Source organism: Cebus imitator, unplaced genomic scaffold (assembly GCF_001604975.1).
Source record: "Cebus imitator isolate Cc_AM_T3 unplaced genomic scaffold, Cebus_imitator-1.0 Scaffold0, whole genome shotgun sequence".
NCBI lineage: Eukaryota > Metazoa > Chordata > Mammalia > Primates > Cebidae > Cebus > Cebus imitator.
In genome coordinates, this window is record NW_016107315.1 from 14,974,237 (window position 1) to 14,990,411 (window position 16,175).

General features: G+C 46.0%; 1 protein-coding gene across 9 annotated transcripts in view; it reads left to right on the top strand.

Annotated features, from left to right (window-relative positions):
* NFRKB (nuclear factor related to kappaB binding protein) overlaps positions 1–16,175 on the top strand; it is a 36,228-nt gene that overhangs the window by 13,981 nt on the left and 6,072 nt on the right. For 8 of the 9 annotated variants that reach the window (XM_017523211.2, XM_017523483.2, XM_017522961.2 and 5 more), the window contains 17 exons: positions 258–331; positions 1,168–1,252; positions 1,768–1,948; positions 2,197–2,305; positions 2,547–2,673; positions 2,920–2,985; positions 6,160–6,239; positions 6,347–6,393; positions 7,325–7,385; positions 7,798–7,972; positions 9,516–9,622; positions 10,063–10,186; positions 10,401–10,480; positions 10,645–10,865; positions 10,966–11,236; positions 11,891–12,103; positions 15,048–15,815. In XM_017523211.2, coding sequence (XP_017378700.1) covers positions 258–331; positions 1,168–1,252; positions 1,768–1,948; positions 2,197–2,305; positions 2,547–2,673; positions 2,920–2,985; positions 6,160–6,239; positions 6,347–6,393; positions 7,325–7,385; positions 7,798–7,972; positions 9,516–9,622; positions 10,063–10,186; positions 10,401–10,480; positions 10,645–10,865; positions 10,966–11,236; positions 11,891–12,103; positions 15,048–15,815 — 2,789 coding nt within the window. The remainder of the gene's footprint in view (positions 1–257; positions 332–1,167; positions 1,253–1,767; positions 1,949–2,196; positions 2,306–2,546; positions 2,674–2,919; positions 2,986–6,159; positions 6,240–6,346; positions 6,394–7,324; positions 7,386–7,797; positions 7,973–9,515; positions 9,623–10,062; positions 10,187–10,400; positions 10,481–10,644; positions 10,866–10,965; positions 11,237–11,890; positions 12,104–15,047; positions 15,816–16,175) is intronic. The other variant, XM_037736109.1, reaches the window with a different exon arrangement.

Sequence of the window (16,175 nt, forward strand, 5' to 3'; positions counted from 1 at the left end):
TTCGAAATAGGAAGCAAAGAAGAATGTTAAGAACCTTAAGTGTGTTTTAGGACCAGCAGAGTCACTGAAGTCATTTATTACCAATGTATGGAAAAGTGGAAGCATTGATCCAGTGACTTTAAAGATTTTTGGAACTTGGAGTTCACATGCGTCAGAAGGGAAACTCAGAAATATCTTACTTTTGATTGTCATAAGTAACCAGAAAGATGTAAATTGGAGAATCATGGTAGTGAATGTGGTTTGGTTTGTTTTCTCAGATAAAATAGAACTGGGGGACAGTGACCTGAAGATAATGTTAAAGAAGCACCATGAGAAGCGGAAACATCAGCCAGTAAGATGGGAAGGGCGTGTGGCTGTGTGGTTTTCAGCCTGATGTCTCAGGATTGGCTGTCCTGAGGGAGATATGGGGTGTTACTGCCTCGTCTCTGTGCCCGCCTTACCATTGTGAGCACAGGAGCAGCTGGCGAGGCTAGCTAATGTCAACAACGTGAGGCGCGGTGGCTTTGACTTCCCAAGGCCTGCTGAATGTAGTGTCTGCCTTAATTGTTACAGTGACACTGTCAAGTATAGGAGTCATTGTCTCTACTCAACTGTGCTTGAGAGCCAGGAGTCGGGCCTGGGCTTGTCCCACTTTTTACTGTTTCCATTATTCCATGGTACCAAGTTGAGGTAGCTAGCACCAAGCCAGAGAGTTTAGTGGAGAAAAGTTGATACCTTTCTGGTAAGAAAAGACAGCCCTTATAAGGCTAGGAGGTGAAATGGGAAGAACCCCACAATGGAAGTCAGTACTGAGTTCTTTCTCTTTTCTAGTTACTGTGATACTTCTCTAAACCCCGTTTCCGACTTCTCTAAGCCCCGTTTCCAGACTTTGTAAAACAATGCTTAACGAGACTGTTTGCAAAGCACATGAGACGAGGAATGCAGAAGAGCTTTGTAATAAACAGTGTACGGTAGAAAGATTGGAACTGGGTTCTGTGCACCAGCATCAAGTAGTTAGATGGGGATAGGATAGGGGAAAAATGAATAGTTTTATCTCTCTGTATTTTTAATTCAATGTGATTTCCCCAAATATGCCTAACACTTAATTGTTACATAAATTGGCAAAGTCACCTCAGTTTTTGCTCTTTTTTGGGCCTCTATGACCAAATTTCTGGGTATCACATCTAGGATCACCCGGACCTTTTGACAGGGGACCTGACCCTCAATGACATCATGACTCGAGTCAATGCTGGCAGGAAGGGCTCTCTCGCAGGTAAATGACTGGGCCCTCTCGAGGAGCCTTCACCTGACCGTGGTGTTAAGTTGCATGAGCCTATCACATATGGCAAAAATAAATGAAACTGTGGCTGCCTTCATTCCAGTAACCTTTATTATTACCTCTTATGGGCTTACAGGTGGGAAATGAATTTAAAATCGGTACAGCAGAGCATCAGCTCTTTAATAAATAATAAAACTAAGCTGTGTACTTGGAAGGCTGAGGCGGGAGGCTTGCTTGAGCCAGGGAGGTTGAGGTTATAGTGAGCTATGATTGCACCACTGCATTCCAGCCTGGGCAACAGAGTGAGATCTTGTCTCCCAAACAAACAAACAAACAAACATACAAAAACAAAACTGTAAATCACTCATTGAATTTGGTTTCGTTGAGTGTTTTATTACTGAGACTTTTCTGTCTTTGGTGGGCCTTGGGAAAAGAATATGCAGATAAGACCTCTCATTTCCCTGTGTAGGAGATATATTTCTGTGACTTGTGTTAATTTTCCTTCTCAGCCTTATATGACTTGGCTGTCCTTAAAAAAAAGGTTAAGGAAAAAGAGGAAAAGAAGAAGAAGAAAATAAAAACGATCAAATCAGAGGCAGATGATCTGGCTGAGCCTCTAAGCAATACTGATGGGGTTGCACCTCTCTCGCAGGCCCCCTCTCCACTGGCAATTCCTTCTATCAAGGAAGAGTAAGTGAGCAACAGAGATTCTGTAATTCTCAGGGTGAATGGTTAAGCTGTGGGCCGTGCCCTGGCCCCTAGGGCTTGTTGTAGCTGTGTGTTGGACTTGTATACCTGGAGTCCCAGGGATTCTGCTGGGAAAATGTGTTGTTTGCTTTCTTGAACTCTTTTATGACGGTAGGAGGCTTGGAGGCCTGAACCAGTCTAGGGATGTGTTCTTGGTCTTTTTGGTTCTTACAGTTTTCTTTCCTCATTAGGCCCCTTGAAGACCTCAAGCCTTGCCTTGGAATCAATGAAATATCTTCCAGCTTTTTTTCTCTTCTATTAGAGATTTTGCTGCTGGAGAGTCAGGCTAGCCTTGCCATGGTAAGAGTTTTGGAAAAGTTGGATGTACGTCAGAGTTTTCAAAGTGCTCAAATCCTGAATGATCTAAATGATCTATAGCTTGAGAAGCACAACTCTAGGTTCCTCTCAAAGCTCTGTAGTTAACTTGCTTTGTGACTTGGACAAACTCTGGATGCATGTGCCCCAGCTTGCTGTGGCACTTCTGTGGAATTGCTGGTATAGAAGAGAAGTCTGACTGGGTTCTGCCTTTGCTTTCCCTCAGCTAGAGGAGCGAGTTTTGGATTGGCAGTCATCGCCAGCCAGCTCCCTCAACAGCTGGTTCTCTGCAGCCCCCAACTGGGCCGAGTTGGTACTACCAGCCTTGCAGTATCTTGCTGGAGAAAGTCGAGGTAAGGTGCTCTTTTTTGTAGGGTCAGTATTTTTCCCCACTTTTGTCTAATTAATTCTTAAGAACAAACTGCAGCTTTGCTCGTGTAATCCATTATGCCTCTGCATAATGCAGTGCCTCGAACGTTCCTGCATTTTTGATGTACTGTGGAACACTCAAAAGCTGTGTCAGAGCTCAGGGATGCTAGTTAGGAGTTTAGCAGTCTTTCTGACCTGTATGGCTTGTTTATATGGTCCATTTCTTACAGCTGTTCCTTCCAGTTTTTCTCCATTTGTTGAATTCAAAGAGAAAACCCAGCAGTGGAAGTTGCTTGGTAAGTAATCAGTATTACCTACTTCTATCAGGTGTTCGTTCTCTCATTCCTTCCCCTAAGCCTCTTTGCCTTCCAGTCAATATAGTCCTGCAGATTGGTTTAAAGAAAAGCAATATTAGAGCTGATTTTGCTCTGCGAAGGAATCCTTCAAGACCCTTTTTGTACTCTCAAGATGGGTTAACTCCCTTCATTGGACAAAAGCTGAGATGGAAGGAATAGCTTTTTCTGTATGATGCAGTCTGGTGATGGCTAGATTTAAATCTGCAAGGGCATTTTTAATAGCATCAACATTTATATATATATATTTTTTTTTTTTTTGAGACGGAGTTTCACTCTTGTTACCCAGGCTGGAGTGCAATGGTGCAATCTCGGCTCACCGCAACCTCCGCCTCCTGGGTTCAGGCAATTCTCCTGCCTCAACCTCCTGAGTAGCTGGGATTATAGGCACACGCCACCATGCCCAGCTAATTTTTTGTATTTTTAGTAGAGACGGGGTTTCACCATGTTGACCAGGATGGTCTCGATCTCTTGACCTCGTGATCCACCCGCCTCAGCCTCCCAAAGTGCTGGGATTACAGGCTTGAGCCACCGTGCCCGACTAACATCAACATTTATATTAATCATAGCAATGACTTTGGATTAATTTGTAATATAAATATTTTTCTTTCCTAAAAATGGGCTTTGCTATTGAGGAGAATGTGCAACAGCCCCGAATAAGTTATTTATAAAGAACAGTGTCCTTATGTTTAAGTTTATAAAGCCCGCTTAGTGTGTAAGTTGTCACAACATGCATCTGAAGTCACTTGGAGGCTATTACCTGGTGATGGTGATAAGAGAGAAATCCAGTGTTGGTTTCCTATTGAAATTGATAAATCCTTCTCTGTGCTCTTCGAGTGGTCTGTGGAGGGGTGTATGGAGAGCAGTTTATGAAAACAGACCCATTCATTCATTGTGTATTACATTTATTCAGCTTCTAGGTGTCAGGCACTGTTGTTAGGTGCGTGGGGAAACCATGGCTTCTGAGACAGTGCGTGCCTGTCATGGGGCCTAAGGTCTGTTTGGGGAACATACTCATTTAGATTAAATGACAAACTGATCCTTTCTGTAAAGGAAAAGTAACAGAGAGGGTGGGAGTTTATTATAATGAGAAATGATGTAGTTTGCAGAGTTGGGAGGACCTTTCTGAGGAAGCAGCATCTGAGGAGAGCTGTATGATGAATAGGACTGAGCCAGGCAGGCAGGAGGGAGGCAGCAGCATTTGAGGTAGAGGAGGTGGAACCTTTTCATGGGGAAGATTTGATCTAAAGCAGTCACACAACCCATGGGCCATGAGAGCTGATGGTGATTTAGACGCGGGGCAAGAGGATGGACACGTTTGAGAAAGATTTGGGTGGACTTGGTTATGGCTTGGCTGTGGAGAGTGAGGGAGAATGGTGTGAGGCATGGCTCCTGCTAGATTGTAGCTGGTGGAGGAAGATGCTGTTCGTGCAGGAGGAGCTGTAGAGGACTGAATTTGGAGGGTGGAGATCCTGAGTTTAGTTTGTTTTATTTCTTTATTTATTGAGATAAGAGTCTTGCTGTGTCCCTCATGCTGGAGTGCAGTGGCATAGTCTCGGCTCACTGCAACCTCTTCTTTTTGGGCTCAAGCAGTTCTCCTGCCTCCTAAGTAGCTGGGACCGCAGGTGCATGCTACCACGCCTGGCTAATTTTTGTATTTTTAGTAGAGATGAGGTTTCCCCATGTTGCCCACGTTGGTCTTGAACTCCTGAGCTCAGGCAATCCACCTGCCTCGGCCTCCCAAAGTGCTGGGATTATAGGTGTGAGCCACCGCTCCCAGCCTGAGTTTAGTTTTAGAACTGCCTTTGAGGTATTTCAGTGGAGCTGTTGAATAGACAGTAGGATGTGTGGGTTTGGAATTCAGACCAGAAAGTTAAGGGGGAGAGTGTTGGCATGTGTGCGGTGCAGGACACAGATGGTGCTATGACCTGGGGAGGAAGCACAGAGTGAGGAGAGATGGCCGAGGAGGGCTCTTCATGGCAGTGGGGCTGAGTGAGTGTGTGTGGGTGGGGGAAGCCTGGGACAGGGTTTTCCTGAGTCTTGGAAGCTAGGAGACAGGAGTGCCTGAGAAGTGGGGAGTGGTCATTTGCCTCCATAGTTTCTAAAAGATTCAGTAAGATAAAGACTAAAGATTAGTGAATATGGAGGAAGTTGCAAATTTTTCAGTGAGTGTGATTCCCTAGTGGAATGATGGAGGTGAAGTCACTGTGAGCTGAAGGTGATGATGGTAGCTGACTGCAAGCACCCTGCCTCCCCTGGCATCAGGCTGTGGGCTGCAGTAGCCATTGGAGGGAGCATGTATACATGGGCTTGGCAGACTTTCTTGTAAGGCACATAATAAGCATTTGAAGCTTATGGGGCAGATGCTTTATTTGAAGCCATCTGCCATTGTTGAGAGCTTTCTGCAAATGGTGGTATTGTGTGTTGACTATGAAAACAAAGATAAACGGCCTCTTTGAGAAGGGTAGCTGTATTCATTATGTAAGCAGACCTGGCCGATGATGGTCCTGTGGCTTCTAGCCTGGTAGGAGACACAGGTGCCATCAGTGTCTCAGGCAGTCTGAACAGAGTAACCTGAGAGGAGGGCGCAGGAGACAGGGCTTATCTCTTTCTAGGCAGGTCATGGGAAGTCAAACTTTTACCTGCCCCGGGATCTTAACTGCTATGCTAGTGAATAGAATTCCTCTGTGCCCTACTTGCCAGAAGCCTTTCTTACCTACAAAAATAGAATAATTCCCTTGGTATAAGCTTTCATTACATCCTTTGTGATGCCTACCACTTTTGAATTTGTTTTAATGTGTGCCGTTTCCTCACTTGCCTGTAAACTCCATGAGAGTGGAGACTGAATTCACTGAGTAACCTTAGCCTCACATGCAATGCCTGGCACAGTGGGTACTCAGTGAATGCCTACGGAGTGAATGATTTGATTAGATGGCATCCAAGAATAGTGGTCCAGGCTGACTTCCACCAGCTGGAAGGCAGTGGATGTGCGAAGGATCATTGCTTCAGCTCATGATATAATCTCTCTCTGGTGTAGATACAGCTAGTAAAGAGAAAGCAGGATTCTCAGTAATACCTTAGACCTTCTGATTTTTTGTCTCTTTATTTCTCTAATAGGTCAGTCCCAAGATAATGAAAAAGAATTAGCTGCCCTCTTCCAGCTATGGCTAGAGACCAAAGATCAGGCCTTCTGTAAGGTATGGTTTTTAAAGAAATACCAGATCCTTCTCATTAGGTTTTTAGAGCTCTTAAGTTTGCCCGATTTCTTTAGTCCATTTACCTGTCAATGTTTTTTTTTCTCCAGCAAGAAAATGAAGACAGCTCAGATGCCATGACACCTGTCCCTCGGGTGTGAGTACTATACGGTAGTGGTTGGTGGTGTCCTGGGAACCTGTAGTTCAGATACTGCCTTGGTTGTACTGATGCTTCTTGCTATGCTAGAGCTGTAATGGGCTCCAGAGCTCTGAGGAGTCCACTGGTTCTTCCTGACTCGGCATCCTGAGGAAGGCCACACTCCCTGAGTGAGCCGTACTTCCTGTGGAAGGGGCTTGGGTGGAGAGAGGAGCTGAGGGGAGAGCCTCTAAGGGGCATATGTTCTGCCTTGTGGGTGGACACACTTTTTTAATGTGTACTCTTTTCTCGGCTTCTACTTGAGAATTACTCGTCCAAGCCACCTTTCTCAGTCCAATAAATGGAAGCATGACATTAAGTGACTTGCTGAAGGTTAGCGGCAGGACCCCAGCTAGAACTTAGATCTCTTAACCCTCAGTCCTAGGTAGGCTCTTTTTATTTCATTGTCCCGTGTTTCTGTTTCTGTCCTGGCATGGTTCTGTAGTTTTCTGACACCAGCACAGAGGCCCAGTCTAAGTGGCAGAACTGTTGCTTCATATAATGGGGTGTAGAACTCAAGCCCTGGGTACTTTCCCTGGAAGTAGAAAAACAGCCCTTATAAAACACACCTGAAGCCCTTTGTTCCTCTAAGGCCTAATTGTTTGTTGCTATTAGAATTGACCTACTTAGCAGCAGTATGGAAAACAGTAGGTGAAGATGTCAGCCTGTTTACCATCTACCCAGTATCTTTCTGGATTTCTAGTGATTTTGGAAATACCAACAGGAGTTACTTTATAGGAGCTGGAAAAGTGGCCTCTTTACCTTTGTAAGAGTTGAGTGCTTATGGAAGGACATTTTTCCATGTCACAGTGGGAATGGTTCTGAAGCAGGGGCAATGGATCTGACACATGTGCCAGCTCTCAGGATTGATACAGAATTCTTTATATTCCAGAAGAACTGACTATGTGGTACGGCCCAGCACTGGGGAGGAGAAGCGGGTTTTTCAGGAGCAGGTAAGAAGTACCTAAGAGCAGTGTAAGCCTCTGCCTCTGTGAGCCATGCAGAGAGAAGCTCTGAGCCTGACTCTCCTGCATCCTCCTTCTTGCAGGAAACTCATACCGTCCCCCTTAGACCTTCTGTTGGCTGGGATTGCGTGTTGGGGGTGAAAACAGTGTGGGGAAAGGGAGTAAGAAATAGTTGGATGATCTTGTCTTCCAGGTAGCTAAGTGCCTTTGTATTACCTCCTTGACCCTCTGCTCAGTGATGGCTCTGAAAACCATCCTTTTCCTACTGTGGTTGGCTAAGGAATCACTTGTTTTCTTCCTGTTTTAATTGTTCCATGTGGATCTGCTTATATTGCAAGGAAGCCTGAGAGAGAACCCCAATAATTCTGACCTAGGAGCCTTGTCCCTTGTCTCTTGGTAGGAGCGTTACAGGTATAGCCAACCCCATAAGGCATTCACCTTTCGCATGCACGGCTTTGAGTCTGTGGTGGGGCCAGTGAAGGGCGTGTTTGACAAGGAGACCTCGCTCAACAAGGCTCGGGAGCACTCCCTGCTGCGTTCTGACCGGCCTGCCTACGTCACCATTCTGTCCCTTGGTAGGTGGCACGTGTTGATGATGACAGATCCCTCTCCACCCCACAGCTTTTCTCTAGTGACATCTGAACTCTGTCCTCCCTTTACCCCTCCACCCAGGGAAGGTTTTGAGAACAGGCATAGTTTTTCTAAGCATTGGAGTTTGGGCCTGAAGGGAAATCTTCAGCTCTCAGTCTTCTTTCTGAAGTCTGGGCTCACATTAATGTTTACTTAGGAGTTGTTCCCAGACCAGCTAAAAAAGTTAAATATAGGAATTTGCTTCCTCCAGAATTTGCTTCCTCTGCACCCTCCTTCATTTAACAGTGAGGGTTTTTGCCTTTTTGAATGCCAGGAATCCCTTTGGCACTCTAGTGGAACTTATGGACCCCCTTCTCAGAATTATGCTTTTTTTTTTTTTTTTTGAGACAGAGTTTCTTTCTTGTTGCCCAGGCTGGAGTGCAATGGTGCGATCTCAGCTCACTACAACCTCCGCCTCCAGGGTTCAAGTGATTCCCCTGCCTTAGGCTCCCAAGAAGCTGGGATTACAGGCCCGCTCCACCATGCCTGGATAATTTTGTATTTTTAGTAGAGACAGGGTTTCTTCTTGTTCGTCAGGCTGTCTCAAACTCCAAACCTCAGGTGATGATCCGCCCGCCTCGGCCTCCCGAAGTGCTGGAATTACAAGCATGAGCCACTGTCTGGCCAGAATTATGCTTTTAAATGTGTAAAATAAAATATAGTTACGAAAGAAACGAGTTGTTTTGCAGTAGTTATCAAAATGCTAAAACAAGTTTATGGTGCAGAAATGTGTGTTGTTGTTATGATGTTATATGACAAGATCTAGCAGCAGGTCTGATATTTTTGCAATTTCCAAGTAGTGATGAGTATAAATGATATTCTTAGCTGTCTATAGTAGCTGTATACGAAAATGTATGATTTTTGTTACACATCACAGCACTGCCAATATGTGGTTTGTTTCCTTTGTTCATAATTGAAGGAAATGCTTAGTTTCAGTTTAAGATGTAATTTTGCTTCCCACCTGAGTTCACGGTCCCTCTGAATTCTAAGGTGTCACCTAAAAGTGACTCTTATAGGGGCTGGGCACGGTGGCTCACGTATGTAATCCCAGCATTTTGGGAGGCCAAGGCAGGCAGATCACCTGAGCTCAGGAATTCAAGACCAGCCTGGTCAACATGGTGAATCCCTGTCTCTACTAAAAATACAAAAATTAGCCATACATGGTGGTGCATGGCTGTAATCTCAGCTGCTCAGGAGGCTGAGGCAGGAGAATCACTTGAACCTGGGTGGTGGAGGTTACAGTGAGCTGAGATTGTGCCCTTGCACTTCAGACTAGGGGAGGAGCAAAACTGTCTCAAAAAAAGTGTGTAGGAAACTCCAGTGGGTGAGCTGCCAGCCGCTAGAGGGCAGAGTGCACCTGTCTGGAGTCAGTGAAGGTAGAGGAGCAGGAATCCCAGGGAGCTTTGCCCACCAAAGTTGATCGGGGAGGCTGTACCTCTGTAGGAACCCTGCCTGACGTGTGGACTCTGTGCTTTCTCATGTCATCAGTTCGGGACGCTGCGGCTCGACTGCCTAATGGGGAAGGTACACGGGCAGAGATCTGTGAACTGCTTAAGGATTCCCAGTTTCTTGCACCAGATGTCACCAGCACTCAGGTAGGATGAAGAGGAGATTACTTTTGCTTTGTTTCAGAATGGATTTGAGAAAACTTATTAGGAAATGTAAAATATAACAGATTTTTAAAAATCTGAATGAAGTGAGAAAAGATATCTTGAAAAATGCATAGTGATCAAAACCCTTGCTGTTAATCAAACACAGATTTTGGCTCTAGGCTTTCTTTTAGCTTATGGTAAAGGGCGGCTGGTCACTTACTTACTTCACACTATCCTTACAGTAAAAATAGATCAATATCTCCGTAGTCTTACAGCATTTATTGTTTTGGCAAATGATTTGGTGATGTACTGGTAATATGCAGGTAGGCTGAGATAGGATCTGTGTATCAGCTGTGATTTAGATCTAATGACTTCTTTTTTCTGGAGTCCAAATAACTTCTGTTCTCTGAACTTTTTCTTATTTCCCTCTGTCTGATTTGTAGGTAAATACGGTAGTGAGTGGTGCACTGGATCGGCTGCATTATGAAAAAGATCCTTGTGTGAAATATGACATTGGACGTAAGCTATGGATCTACCTGCATCGTGACCGGAGTGAAGAAGAGTTTGGTGTGTGAAGCCTCTGGGCACTGTGTCCGCCTAGACTAGGGATACTTTTTGACTTTCTGCCCCAATTCCATTATTCTCTTCATTGGCATATAGGCAGGACAGGATTGTAGAGGCAGGATTCAGTCCACCAGCAAGGTGTTGGTTTTTAACAAAGCCCCTCTTTTTAGTTTGCTAAGGTTAAACTCTGGCTGAAGCTTACCCGTCTTGTTCACAGAGCGGATTCACCAAGCACAAGCAGCTGCAGCTAAAGCCAGAAAAGCCCTTCAGCAAAAGCCCAAGCCCCCATCCAAGGTGGTAAGTGATCTCAGGAGAGTGTCTTCCTTAGAGATTCTGGATGGAGGCAGCTAAGAGTAGCTGGTCAGCTTTCACTCCCGGCATCAGGAGCTGCAGGAGCATCCCTTCCTTTAGGGGATTCTTCATGACACCTGCAGGTGAGTTTTCTTTGTCTTCCATTCTAGAAGTCCAGTAGCAAGGAGAGCTCCATAAAGGTCCTTAGCAGTGGCCCTTCTGAGCCGAGCCAGATGAGCCTCAGTGACTCCAGTATGCCACCCACCCCAGTCACACCTGTAACCCCCACCACACCGGCATTGCCTGCCACTCCTATCTCCCCTCCACCTGTATCGGCGGTGAACAAAGGCGGCCCTACCACAGTCTCAGAACCAGCTAAGTCTAGCTCAGGGTAAGCTCCTCCTTTTCTTCTTCAGCTTTTTCCTTCTAGAGTCCTTCTGTGTGCATGTCCTAAGTTTTTGCTTTTTGTCTTTCCCTGATGTTCCTCATAGTGTTCTTCTAGTGTCTTCACCAACAATGCCACATCTGGGAACAATGCTTTCCGCAGCTTCCAGCCAGACTACACCCAGTTCTCAGGCTGCTGCCCGGGTCGTGAGCCACTCTGGCTCTGCCGGACTATCCCAGGTGCGAGTGGTGGCCCAGCCTAGCCTTTCTGCTGTTCCTCAGCAGTCGACAGGGCCAGCACAGACACTGCCACAGATGCCAGCAGGACCGCAGATCCGCATTCCAGCCACTGCCGCACAGACCAAAGTAGTGCCCCAGGTAAACAGGGAAGCTGTGGCCACAGGGAAGCAGGGATGGCAGACCCAGAGGTGGGCTGATGAGTCAAATGGGCAGAGTCTGGCTAAGGACTGGGGAGCCGTAGATTATTGCTACTGGTGATGACGTTATCAGAGCAAGCCACTTAATGTTCAAAGCTGTGTAAGCATTTTTAGATAGTGTGTTTATGTGTTGGGAATCAGATCTTCAGAACAGCTGAGTGATTTCCCCAGGACCCTAACCTCAGGATCTTGGTAGAGGTGGGTTTTAAATTCGGACCTTGTGAGTTTACATCTCAGACTCCTTCTATGTGCCTCTAGTCTTAGCCACACCACAAACTAGTTGTGTGAGTTGAGAGAAGAATTGTATTCTCTTTGTCTCCGTTTCTTTCGCTATAAAAGGGGTAAAATAGTATTTGTCCTCAGTATGTAGGAATAAAATGAGACGTTAAATGTAAAAGCATTCTGAAAATTTAGCTGTTGTTTACAAATAAGACATTTACAGTGTCCATTTTAGAGAGTTGTGTGCCTTAAGTACTGTGGGATTAGAGACACTTGGAGAGGAACGCTTCCTGGGTGTGATGTGGGCGACTGTGCTTCGAGTGCTGGTCTGCATCTTAGTGTCTAATTAAGCTCTTGGCTTCATGCCCTGAACTAGACAGTAATGGCCACTGTGCCAGTCAAAGCACAGACTACGGCAGCCACTGTGCAGCGGCCTGGACCTGGGCAGACAGGGCTCACGGTGACAAGTCTCCCTGCCACAGCCAGCCCCGTGAGTAAGCCGGCTGCGAGTTCTCCTGGGACCTCTGCTCCCAGTGCCTCCACAGCTGCCGTCATTCAAAACGTCGCAGGACAGAACATCATCAAGCAGGTAGGTGGGGCTCTTTCCAGGTGGATCTCAGCCCTTCATCCTGGAGCAGGGACCACTAGAGCTGGAGGTTCTTGGCCAGACTGCATGCTCATGGGAAGGTTTGTCATCTTTGACTTGCAGCTTATAGGTACTTAGGCATGAGTTCCCACCAAAGGCAGTGCAGCCTTCATAGATGCTGAAGAGATTTCTTCTGTTTATTTCCATTTAATTCAGCATGTAGTAGTTGAGTTTCTGGATTTAGAGTAGACTGTCCATGAATTTATTTAGTTAAATTCCCATGGCTGTATTTTATTGGCTTCTCAGTTTACCACTCATAAAAGTAGAATATGCTTGTACTTTCTTGGTTGTGAATATAAAAGAATAATCATCGAACTTCAAAGACTTGTTAAGCAGTATAGCAACTAATACTGATAGGAGTGCCTCCTGTGCACCTGGACCGCGTTAAGCATTTTATGCCTGTTAAATAGTCTCATCTTAGCTCTATGGGGTAGGCACTCTTATTATGTACAGATGAAGAAATGGAACCTCGTAATGATAAAGCAGCATTTGTTTTTTTAAATGGAACGACATAACGATAAATATTAAGCCAGACACTATCCTAAGTATTGGGGATTTAGTGGTATATTAAACAGACTAAGTCCTTGCCCTCATGGAACTCGTATTTTCATAGAGCCAAGAGACAAGTACCTCAGTGTCAGATGGTATGAAATGCTATGCGAATATATAGACAGGCTAAGGGGTGGAGACCAGTAGTTGTGTGTTATTTTACCTGGAGTAATTGGAGTAGGCCTCTCTGGGGAGATGACATTTCAAAGAGATGAATGAAATTAGAGCGTGCCATGTAGTGATGATGGGAGATAAAACATTCCAGGCATAGGAATGGCAAGTGCACATATTTTGTGTCAGGAATATGATTGAGGAACGAGAGGAAAATCATTGTGGCTGAAGCGTTGTGAGTAAGTGTGAGGGTGTTAGAAGATGAGGATGGGAGAGGTTGCCAGTGGTTAGATTATGTGGGATGTTGAGGTTAATTTAAATGTGAGGGGAACCACTGGAATATAGTGAGCAAGGATGACTTGATCTGGTTTGCATTTAAAGAAACATCCAGCTGCTGGATAGAATGAACAGTGTGGGACAAGAATGGAAACGGGAACCCATGTAGGAGGCAGTGGCAGTCATCCAGGTGAGAGGTAAGGTTGGCATAGACTGGAGTGACCATTCATCAGAGGTAGAGGGGAATGGTGGGGTCTGGATGTGGTTGAAGGGAGAGCCATTGGAGTTTGCTGGTGGCTTGAGTAGGGGTCTGAGAGGAGGAAGCTGAGATTTATCCCATCCATGGCTTTGGCTTGGGTGCCTGGATAGATGGTAGCATCATTTACTGAAGTAGAAGAAAATTGAGGTGTGGAGACTGCAAGACAGTGAAAAGTGTGGTCGGGAAGGAGGGAGCAGCACCTGTGTGAGATGTAATGGCAGCGTGAGATGAGACTCGGTGGATCAGGGTGATTCATGGGCTTGACTGAGCCAGTGGATTGTGACTTTTGGGAAATGGGTTCAAAAGGGAAGGTAAGCTGGGTGCATGGCTCACTCCTGTAATCCCAGCAATGGGAGGTCGAGGCAGGCAGATCACCTGAGGTCAGGAGTTTGAGACCAGCCTGACCAACATGGAGAAATGCCGTCTCTACTAAAAATACAAAATTAGCCGGGTGTGGTGGCACATACCTGTAATCCCAGCTACTCGGGAGGTTGAGGCGGGGAATCGCTTGAACCCAGGAGACAGGGGTTGCAGTGAGCCGAGATCGTGCCATTGCACTTCAGCCTGGGCAACGAGAGCGAAACTCTGTCTCAAAAAAAAAAAAAAAAGTGGAGAGAAGGTAAGGCGAGGAAGTGGAGACAGTGAGTTACAGCTGGCCTCTTTACCTGTGGGTTCCACATTCTCAGATTAGCTAACCATGGATTGAGTATTTGGAAAAAAAACCCTAATAAAAAATAGCAATACAGGTTAAAAAAATCAATTCAGTATGGAAGCTATTTACACAGGAATTACAATGTAGTAGATATTGTAAGTAATCTGGAGATGATCTTCACTACACGGGAGCTTGTTTGTAGGTTATTTGGAGATAGTGCATTTGTGTAAGGGCCTTGAGCATCTGTGGATGTTAGTATCTACCTGGGGGCATCCCTCGCACATACCTAGGGGTGACTGTGTAGGTAATTTTTAGAGGAATTTTTGCTTCTGAAGAGAGCAGAGAACTGAAGTTCAATGTGGAGTGGATTAGGTGGAGGGAGGTGTAGAGTTAGCCAGGATTGGTTGTTTTTTAGGATGGGAAGTATTACAGCATGTTTGCATTCTGATGGCCGTGGTCCCGTAGAAGAGAGAAAATTGATCACACCACAGAGAGAGGAAGTCCCTATGTAAGACTAAAAGGCTTGCATCTGTTACACATGAGGGAATTGGCCTCAGGAGGTGGGGAGCAAGGCTCAGTGGTACACCTGTAGTCCCAGCTCCTCAGGAGACTAAGGCAGGAGGAACATTTAAGCCCAGGAGTTCGAGGCTGCAGTGAGCTCTGGTTGTACCACTGCACTCCAACGTAGGTGACATAGCAAGACTCCGTCTCAAAAAGTCTTTTTCTAGGTTATAGATGTGTACCAGAGGTATTGATCAGTAAAATAATAGATCTTGGATTTACTTTAAAATTTGAATTCCTCCCTCCCCACCCCCCCACCACAGTGAGGAGGGATAGCTAAAACAAAGTATTAATTTTTGAAGCTGGGTGAAAGGGCATACGGTTTGTTATACTGTTCTTTACTTCTGTGAATGTTAGCAAAATAAAAAGTTTAAAAAAATCTAAAAACATCTACCCATGAAATGGAAGTTGGTCTAATTGACTTTTGTAACTGGTTTACTCCTGTGAATCCCTCAGCAGTGCCGTTTCTCCCCATCCAGGTGGCAATCACTGGGCAGCTTGGTGTGAAGCCCCAGACAGGCAACAGCATTCCACTCACAGCCACTAACTTCCGCATCCAGGGTAAGGATGTATTGCGTCTGCCACCCTCTTCCATCACCACAGATGCCAAGGGCCAGACGGTTCTGCGAATCACTCCGGACATGATGGCCACATTGGCCAAGTCCCAGGTTACCACAGTCAAATTGACCCAGGACCTCTTCGGGACAGGAGGCAACACTACAGGCAAAGGCATCTCTGCCACCTTACACGTCACTTCCAATCCAGTCCATGCAGCTGATAGCCCTGCCAAGGCCAGTTCAGCCAGTGCCCCTTCATCCACTCCAACAGGTACCACTGTGGTCAAAGTGACTCCTGACCTCAAGCCAGCAGAAGCCTCAAGTTCAGCTTTTCGCTTGATGCCAGCTCTGGGTGTGAGTGTGGCCGACCAGAAGGGAAAAAGCACAGTGGCCTCTTCAGAAGCAAAACCAGCTGCCACGATCCGCATCGTGCAGGGACTGGGAGTGATGCCTCCCAAAGCAGGCCAGACCATCACTGTCGCAACCCATGCCAAGCAAGGAGCCTCGGTAGCCAGTGGGTCTGGAACTGTCCATACTTCAGCGGTGTCCTTGTCCAGTATGAATGCTGCTGTGTCCAAGACTGTAGCTGTGGCTTCTGGGGCTGCAAGCACCCCCATCAGCATCGGCACAGGCGGCCCCACTGTGCGGCAGGTTCCTGTCAGCACCACAGTTGTGTCCACGTCCCAGGCTGTGAGTAACTAGTGGTAAAGCTTAGGCCTTCTTTTTAGGAAACTTAGTCAAGGCTCTTAACTGCCCTTCACTTGAGAGACTCCCTAAAAACTAGGAAATTGCTTTTTAGGAGTGGAAATTAGAGGACCTGTTTATATCACCTTCTTTACCCCAAATAGATTTATTTACTGATAGACTTTCGTTTTCCCTTGAAACACAATTTATTAAAGTGTAGTACACACGTACATTATTTTCTTTTTTTTTTTTTTTTTTGAGACGGAGTCTTGCTCTGTCACTGGGCTCTGGGCTGGAGTGCAGTGGCACTATCCTGGCTCACTGCAACCTTTGCCTCCAGTTCAAGTGATTCCCCTGCCTCAGCCT